The sequence below is a fragment of the Pholis gunnellus genome (assembly GCF_910591455.1).
Source record: "Pholis gunnellus genome assembly, chromosome: 3".
Lineage (NCBI taxonomy): Eukaryota > Metazoa > Chordata > Actinopteri > Perciformes > Pholidae > Pholis > Pholis gunnellus.
This window is the reverse complement of record NC_136529.1, coordinates 10257998-10267621: the sequence shown is the minus strand read 5'-3', so window position 1 is coordinate 10267621 and position 9624 is coordinate 10257998. Positions and strand designations below refer to the sequence as shown.

General features: G+C 42.9%; 1 protein-coding gene across 1 annotated transcript; it reads right to left on the bottom strand.

Annotated features, from left to right (window-relative positions):
• Positions 1-264: 264 nt before the first annotated feature.
• Positions 265-9147, bottom strand: fam210b (family with sequence similarity 210 member B). The gene is made up of 3 exons (XM_079156682.1): positions 8503-9147; positions 3500-3699; positions 265-1308 (listed from the first exon to the last, which is right to left on the bottom strand). Exons 1-3 carry the CDS (start codon positions 9016-9018, stop codon positions 1092-1094), a joined length of 933 nt encoding a protein of 310 aa, XP_079012808.1. The 5' UTR covers positions 9019-9147; the 3' UTR covers positions 265-1091.
• Positions 9148-9624: the final 477 nt, after the last annotated feature.

Genomic DNA, 9624 nt, shown 5'->3' with positions numbered 1-9624 from the left:
TATAGGACGCATGAGGAGTGATGCTCCTTCTGGTGATATAATGCTGATATCCATCTTGAAGACATTAAGAGTACAAAGACATTCAATCTTATGAGAGATGTGTGTTGCGGTTCTGGCAAGAGTAATGGAGGAAGAACGGCACGACTGTATTTGTAGTTCAGGAGCTCCCCGGTGTGGTAGAAAAGGAGAAATGCAACCAAAGGCACCTTAGTGTCGGGTGACTCATTGTATGATGGTGGCATTTCATAACAAAAACACGGCATATGAAAGAGCGCTTCTGTTTTTAATAGTTAAATACAGTCCATTCAATCAGGAAAAACGCCCTCACGAACCAACATTCTTCATCCAAAGCTTGAGGTGAACTACAATCAGCTTCACTCGGAGATGAATGTAGTCGACATTGGGCAGTGGCATTTGCTAAATTAAAGAACAAGAGGGCGAGAAGATAGAGAGGCACAGCAACGGGATATAAGAAGAAGAAGAAGAACATAGTTGCTAGGAGAGCTGTTAAGAGGAAAAATAGCATGGAAGCAAAACAACGGCAGGAAATAAAAACAGCGTAGGCGAGTCTGAGCTAAGTAAAGGTAGAAGAGCGAGGTAGGAGACAGAGAGAACCTGAATTATTCTGCTGATTCACCCAACACCAGAACACGGCCCAGTCAGCTAACGGGGAACAGTGGAGGAGAGATCAGCTTTTTCCACATTGAACCGTCGCAGCATTAAGGGACAAACCCGCCCACTGAAAAGAGCTTAAAATCCCTGATCACACCTCCGATTGTAAATAAATATTTGAGCTTTTTCAGCCTTTGTTTCTGTTTTTTGGAATGCGCGCGCATTAAAACACGACTCCAAATACACTTTGTTTCACAAAGATGCGTAATACTTCAGATGTTTTCATCCTACAGTAACTGAACACATTGATTCTACTGGAGAAAGTGTTTCACCCGAATCCACAATGACTGATGAAAGGCGAGTTGTTTGGAGATGAAGGCAAATGAGTAAGGATACACACAGGCGTTTTTTTAATTATGGCTATTAACAGTGAGGATGTGTGTGGCTTGATGAGGCAGCAGAGGAGTAGAGGCGGGTCATTAAGGTGCCGGTGTGGGTGGTTTAAAGTGACCAGTCTTTCTGAAGTAGCGCACGATGAGAGGCACGGACACCAGAGTGACGCTGATGCGAACCGGAGCGAAGAGCTTGTGGATGGCGTAGGCCAGGACGAACGTGCTGGTTCCCGCTGCCATTTTAGAGCGAACGACCGCCTCGCTGAAGCCCACTTTGCACAGCACAGCCGCCATATCGATCCCACTGGGGAGACGGATGACACAGAAGTGGGTTAGAAGTAACATAGAATTCACATGTTAAGACGATCACTCACACCTTTTCTTCTTACAGTTTTCTTTGTAGTAAACGATCGATCCTCTACACGCACAGAGACATTTCAGGCTATGCCCTCTTCAGCGCGTGTATACTAACCAGGTATCTGAGGTCGACCTCAGCCCCTCCCCTTAAATATTACAATACTTCAGCAAATCATGACAAAATAATCATGACTTTCAACAAGTGGCAGGATGGGAAAACAAACAAAAAAAAACATGAAAAATGTAATAACCTCAGTATTTAAACAAATTATATATATATATATATATATATATATATATATATATATATATATATATATATATATATATATATATATGACGACAAAGTTAATCAACAAAACAAACAAATTAAATGAATATAAATGACAACAAATAAACTAATTAAAAACTAAAATACAACATAGAGAATATAAATGATAATAATAATAATAATAAAACTACATTTGGACTTTCAGCAACATCAGCCATACAAGCTCTCATGAAACTCATCTACAATAAGGTAACTCTGTATGGGCTGTTATCTGGATTACTACAGTCAACAAACCCAAAACAAACCATCTCAAAGATGTTTCAGAGCCCCAAAAATATGCCCTAAAAGCCTCACGCTGCAACAACAACAACTTCTCTTCTGTATCGCCAAGCTTTTGCTTATGTATTATAAAGTAGACGAGTAGAGTCCCATCCTCCCTTTTGGTTCTGGCTCGGTAGTTAGGAGTGCAAGTCACCTTTATTTCCACCAGAGGGAGCTGTGCCCCCAAAAGAACGTTGTATAATTTATTTTGCGGCCTTTTGAACCATTTAAGCGGATTAGATTAGCACAAGAAACACTACAAAATCAAAGAGGGTTTAACAAGCTACATGTATCACTGCCTTTGTGAGACAGCTCTGTCGAGTCGTGGCATTTTCATCTGACCTATTTGGGAAAATAAATATGCAAATTGTACTAACACAAGGCATAGAGCTGCTTCAATCAATACACACACACACGCACAGACACACACAAACGCACAGACAGCTCTCTTGAACTGAGCAAACTTTGGTATGCTAGATGTAAGGATCCATCTGCACCCTGACAACTGTTGACCCAGCTGTTTACTGCATTAGCAGAACACGTGCCCGGGCTATGTGGCCTCACAGTGATAATGCTCAAAGGTTGTCTCAGTAAAGTAGTTCAAGAGTCATTATCAGCTACTGTGTATCAGGGATGTCGATCTCTGCTGGCATGCGGCCACACAGACCGACGGTGCCGCTTTGGCTTTTCACTGTCTGTCACCACCAACAGAAGATTATAAAGAACATAAGATAGCTGAAAGAAGTGTCTTAAGATTTTAAAATTCTGCTTGTTGTTGTAAATAGTCAATGTAAAAGTAGTAGTATTTTAGACTCAGTCGTGGCGGACTGAGTGGACCTCAAGAGCCTGCTCTTTGCTTTCTCTCACAACAGGCTTTGCATTCCTCGGTATAAAAGCAGCCCATGGGACAAGAATTTCCTGTTGACATCTTTTGTAGAGAAAGTTGCACTCTGATTCTCTCACACTGCTAGATGAGGTTATAATAAGTGATGTATAATATACGCGTTTGATGCATTCCAGAGCTATTTTATAATATGTTGTGTGTTGTAGTCTTGCATTTTATTTTGTTCTAGTTTCCTTTCCCTTCGGCCTGATTTATTGGCTTTTACTTCAGTCAGTGATGTCCTACATTTCCCAAAATACTTTTGTTTATTAAAAAAAGATGTTGCCTTCAGCTGCAGGCTGTATTAAGAAGGACTATTATGGTTTGTCAGCAATAAATGAATGTCCCTTTCTCCTCCTGCTGCTGCTGAGAATCAGTATATCTAGAAATATGCTCCTCAAACCGTAGCCACACTTGACAAATGGTGACTTTATAGCAAAGAATCTCTGTTACAAAACAAGAAAACAGTACCCGATAAGGTCATGGTATATGAACCTGCTTTATAACAGCGTTTAGGCGTTATAAGTTAATTTCACCAGCCAATCTTTATTTTGAGAAAAGGGGATTATAGGATAATATTCTATCCAGCTGCTAAGAAGACGCACTATATGTGGCCACTGGTGTCCCTCGTGTAGAAGAAGCTGTAATGTGATGTTTTGTCACCTGGATATAAGGAGGTAGAACATTCCCAGGGACATAAGGGAGATCCCGATGTGAAAGGAAACTCCCACCGCTCCATATTCCTTAAAGACTTTCTTTAGCTGCTGAGTCTTGTTCGCTTTCCCTCCCTCTGGCTCCGGCTCCCCTGGGGCCTTCGCTGTAGATGAGGAGGTAGAAGAGGCCTCCTTTAAATTCTGCTCGCCCTAGAAAAAGAAAACAGAGAGCAGCATTGGACGCAGTGATCAGGACAAAATGAAATGGGAGGAACAGAACGTGTCTGTAATAAGACAGAGGAAAACAGAGGGGAGATACAAATGACATGTGAGCATAGTTTCCACTTGGCATACAAAACAGTGACACTTTTCCTGTTAGTATTCCAAGAACTCCCTCAAACTACAAACCTGACAAGCTCCAAGATGGAGGCTTCACTTCTGGTTCAACTAATGTCACACTTCTTGACCATTTTTTGGGGGATTCAAACACACAAGGCAGAAGAGTTCAAACAACAAAGTTATCCTTTAATATCCAGTTGACATGAATTGACTGTTTGTATGAGTGGTGACACAGAAACCTGACATCAATGTGTCACTCTAGTCTCGACAGAAGACTAAATTAATAAAAAATAAGGTGCAATACACATGTAGCGACTCTGAACGCTAAAAGCAATGTACCGTTCCACAGTTGATCAAAACAGATACCCAAAGCTACATTTGTATCTTTAAACGAGTCAAGAATTTCCTTTTACTGATGCACATCCTTTTTTGAATTTTTAGTTCAAATAGAGAAATGCATGCATCATCAAAATATAGAAGAAAAACATTGTGCTCCGTCTAGGTCAAAGTCGAGGTCATGTCGTACAAGTAGGTCAAACAAAGCCTGGAGTCAGCTGACTAAACATGTGTGCTTTAGGTAATTCACATGCTCACTTACCCTTTCACACACTCACGCTGACCAAGTCAGTCACTCTCTTCCAAACACACGAACAAAGAGCCTCTTATATGTGCAAACAAACAAACGCACACACACACACACACACACACACTACTGCGTGTGACCTCCAGACGCACCACTCTCTAAGATGAACAAGTCCCAGACTCAACCGTCTGACGTGTAGCAGGGAGCAGGCGGGTCACTCCAGTGCGTGCTGGCAGTAGAACGGATAAGTGAAGTACCACACGGCCGACAACAATAAGACAACAGACTGCAGCGGAGCTTTGGTGGCTAGACGTGTGGAGGAGACGCGACTCGCGGAGCAGCTCGGGATGCAGGAAATAAAAGACATTTTAAAAAAAGAGAATTATAATAAGAGAGTTATAATTGCCGTCATATTTAAAAAAAACATGTCGTCATATCCATCCCTCAAAACCTAATTATCATTTTGATATGACACTGATTTCCCAGGAAGTCGTTTTAGTCAGTGTCCTGACATCGTGCGTGTTAAATACTGTGTGAAACTGCAATCTTAATTACAGGAGGCTCTGCCTGTTTTGGCAGCGTATTGATATAAAACCTCTTCAAACCACATCTGGAGCACCACAAACCAAACAGTCATTTTAAAAAGTGTTACTTGAACAATAGGGCTTCTGTTAGGAATTGAGATTAGGTTTAGGGATGCCTCAGAACTACGGGACATTAGTGTAATATGTGTTATGATGAAGATAGTAAAGAATTATGGATCATGAAAGCACAATGATACTGAATCACAGAGATGAAGCATTCTTGAACATTTCAGCCCACAGAGAGCCCCGTGTTTAAATAAAAGTATGACTTCAAATCAGGAAATATTTGACCAATGTATAAGCAAACAAGAGTCTACGTTCAGAGCCAACGCTCTGTACAAAACAGTTTGTACTCCGTGCTGTGGACACACCTGCTGGTGCTCAAGGTCACCCATTGGCCTGATCATGCTGCTGTGGAAGTGAAATTACAACAACATATCGTTCATGGGGCCCTTTCAGATTAATTAGAGGTTTCGATTATGATTTAGGACACTGAGGGGAAAATTACTTCAGCTTTATTCCCTGACTATTTTTTTCTTTTGGATGCTGTTAAACTGAAATGGAAACAGTAAAAACTGTCCATTGGCTCCGTCTGACGCCAAGTTGTTCTAATATATTTTCTGCCGAGAGGAAACCCAAATCCATCCCTGAGAAAACAGGAAGTAGCTCGGGCCTGTATGGAATGAATCTATTATTGGACTAAATATTGACATTGTGCTTTCCAAAGCTGAGACAACGAACCCTAACAGGAGATGTATTATTATAGCAGACGACATGAAGGCGAGGTTAACTTGAACAGTGAAGAGGACAGAATGTAGGCTGATGGAAAATGTGTGTATGAACATACACAGAGACACACAGAGACATTATAACTACGGTGTTATGTGGATACATAAGCATGCAACTCACATATAAAACACATAGGAGCTTTGTGCATGTAATTCTATCTAAAGGGACTAAAGGGGCGAATGACTGTACTGAAATGTGCCAAGTCACAATTATGAGTAACACACTTCCGTGGATTTGAAGTTTGGTAACGTCTACAGAAAATGCTGTGTCCATTCACCGACGTGTGCGACATTTAACCTAACATACAGAAACTTTCATTTACATCCTTCTACCCTTTTTTTTGCTGCTCGGACATTATGCTTGCTTCAGACTGTCGTCCTTTGTAGGCCTGAGACAGACAATTAATCACTAGGGCAGAAACAATGAAGACGAAGAAGGGAACGGGAGAAAAACAAGCAGATCTTTTCTCTTTGCGGCGATCCCGTCTTGCTAAATTTTGTCCCGAGCCCCCTGGATGAAGCCATAGTCTTGGTGACGTGTTCACTGGCCGGCCAACAATGGACAATAGAAAGAACAGAGTGGGCGAGGGAGCAGGCCTTTGCCTTTCAGAGGCAAGTCAGGCCGAGCTTAAAGTAAAGGCGGGCAGCAGTATGGGAGGGTCATGTGAGCGAGCGGCCAAAGGGAGTTGTGCCAGGGAGGCTGTATAGGAGGGGGAACAGTGGCACTGCTGTGTCTGATAACAGCTTTTCAGAGACATGAAAACACATGCAGAGTCACAGTGGCACGCAAACACAGACACACACACACACACACACACACACACAGACACACAGACAGACAGAGCAGGAGAGAAGTGGTAAAGGGGTGAATCCCTCAAGCAGAGTCTTAAAAACGACTGCTAAGTGTTTGGTCTCGATAAGATGATAAAGTCAAACTGAACACACCAGTCAGCAGAACTGTCTCATTAAAGGGGAACTCTGGATGATTTTACACTTCAAAGTCTGTTCACACGTCTTAGAAAAAGATGTACAAAGACTTTTGTGGCTCAAGAGGAAGCTGGGTGAAGTACACTAAATTGCCTCAGGTGAGGTCACTTGAGTCAGTGTTTGTTGGGTCTGAAGACGACAAGTTTGAAAAAAAAAAATAATAATAATAAGTGAGCTTATCTGAAGTCTGTAGCCCGCTCCTCATCTGTGCTCGAGGTTAGTGGCTCGTGGCTACGTCAACAGCTACTTGTATAACACACCTGAATCTCCGACAAAACTGTCAGCGGTTGAGTTGCATTGTGGGTAATATAGGCGCCAAGGTTTTCACAGGGAAGAAGAATGTGTGGATCTCTGGTGCATGGATTTAGATCCCTATCCATCGGGAGTCTGATTACGTTACAGAGTGCAATGCTACATTAGTTGAGAGCTCCCATGTTGATTCAGCTGGTGGCTGGCAAAGAGTGAGGATTGTATCAATAGTTACATGACAAGTGCATATCAAACAGAGGAACTACATCCTTTAGATTACAGCTAGGTTTATGACCTTCTTTTCAAAACTTTTTTTTTAAATAATTATTTCAAATCATGAATTGTCCCCAACTAGATATTTATTTCTTTGGCCACGTCACCTTAAGCATGTGACAAATGTATTGTTACTTGTCGGCCAACGTTATTATCAATATGGTGTCAATATAAAATATTAAACATTGGTCTCGTCCTAAATAAAATTGTCACCATTTGAAAGCAAAAGCCGGGATAGCTGAAATGTCGGCCAGTCCACCACTTGGTCCAGAGAGAAACATCTCCATGACTAATTGATGCACTACTGTGAAGTCTGGTACAGATATTTTTGATGCCTAAATCCAAATGACTTGGTGATTCCCCGACTTTCCCTCTAGCGCCATCACAAGGTTAAGAAGTGTATGTTTGTCCAACACTTCTCTTGAAAGCTAATTGCCATCGGCCACAACTGTACGTGCTTACAGCAGCTGTTAGCATGCTAATGGTGAACAGTAGACCTGCTGAACATCAGCATGTTAGCATTGTCACAGTGTGCATGTTAGCATGCTGGTGTTAGCATAGTGAAGGACAGAGCTGTTGCCATGGGTGTAGTCTTGTGTAATTATCTAACATAATGATTATGTAATTAATTAAATTAAAATAGCCTGCATTACACTGAAGATAATACAGTATAGTAGTCTTTGTTGTAGCCTTCAAGAACTGCTCATTGCAGGTCAAGTTCACCCACTAAAAGAGCACATGCTCACTTCATTTACATAGTATTCAAACTAAACGGGTTTGGACACAGTGACTCACTCTTACCATGAGTCAGGTTTCTGTGAGCAAGTTGAACAGTGAGTCAGCATGTGCTCTCTCATCTCTTTACACAACACCTCTGCTACTTCAGATTCAAGTTCAGAGGGATCAATTATGCATGAGCTACTGTGTGAATTTCCCTGCAAATGCTGCGTGTCATGCAGTGTTTAACAAGCCTGCCTGCTTACAGGATGGCAGTCAACCGAGGAGGCCCATGCAGGCAGGGAGGCGGGCAGGCGGGCAGCCTTTTGCATATTTCATGTTTTTGAGTTGGATCCGGGCTCCACTGGGACACACATGGGGGTTCCCCTCACCAGTAAAACACAGTGTGTGTGTACACAGACTGGGACATGTGCGCTCGTATTAACTTGCCGCTGGGGTTAGACAAACACTCGAGCTGAATAGTTTAAATTACCCCTTTGTCGTTAGCCGTCTGCTCCTCTCCGGCGTCGCTCTTCTTCGTGGATAAGGCTCGGGTCTGCATTGTCCCTGCGGAGCAGAGTCGACCCCAGTCACCTGTAAACAACCCATTACCCACCAGTCCTCCGCTGCCGCTGCGGCGCCTGTTTGCGTGCACGAGCGGCTGCGTGATGATATCTATGTAACCGCCTTCACTTTGCACGCGTGTCGAGAGATTCACGTGTTTAGAAGCCACCCGGTCCAAGTGTCCCCAGTCAGAAGCACACGGTGAGTCCCGGTCCTCGGCAGGTTGCTGGTCCTGTTGTTGTTTCCCCAGTGGCGCAAGAGTTGCATCGACACCCCCGACGGACACGCAGAAACACCGGTACCGCTGAAACGTGTAACCCTTGCGTAATGTCAAAGTGCCGTCCCTCAGTCTGCCCGCTCTGACTTGCACTAGAAACGAGCGCGTTGACTTAAAAGCGTGATCCAGAGCCGCTGTAGACAGCCTCCCCGTGCTGCACAACAACATTGTCGACGACCGCCCCCGAAACGAGGAAGCGAAAATCAAATAAAGCGAATAAACCGTTTGGGGCAACTAATTATGTGTGGAAGTAGCTGTAAACATGCTGTCCTGTGCCCTCTCGCCTCCCTCCGGTCCTCCGATTATCACCGACAGCCAATGAGAGCTGACGCGCAATCGCAGATAGAACAGCTTCACGCGAAGGGAGGGGGATATTTAAAGGTGTAACCGTGTTAACGCTTACAGTTGAGTTATGTCATGAAGCGGCTCTGGAGCGTAGCTGGGCATAATGCATGTGTTGTTTTTAAAGTCAGGCAGCTCTGTTTCAAGCACCCGTTTGAAGTTCAAACTACTCTGCTGGCTGTTGACTTAGTTACAATGTGTACATTTCATTACAGATTAGATCTATTGTTTATATTCCCACATTCTGTCTTGATGGTTATACCCCATGCCAGGCCTTTAATGTGATTATAATTATCCACTCTGTCAGAGCAGATTAGGAGATGAAGTGATCCAGACAAAACAATCAAAGCAATTCCTTTATTCATTAACTTATTCACTTATTCATCAACTTATAACTATATCCAGGTAGGCGTTCTTTAAAGGCATCAACAA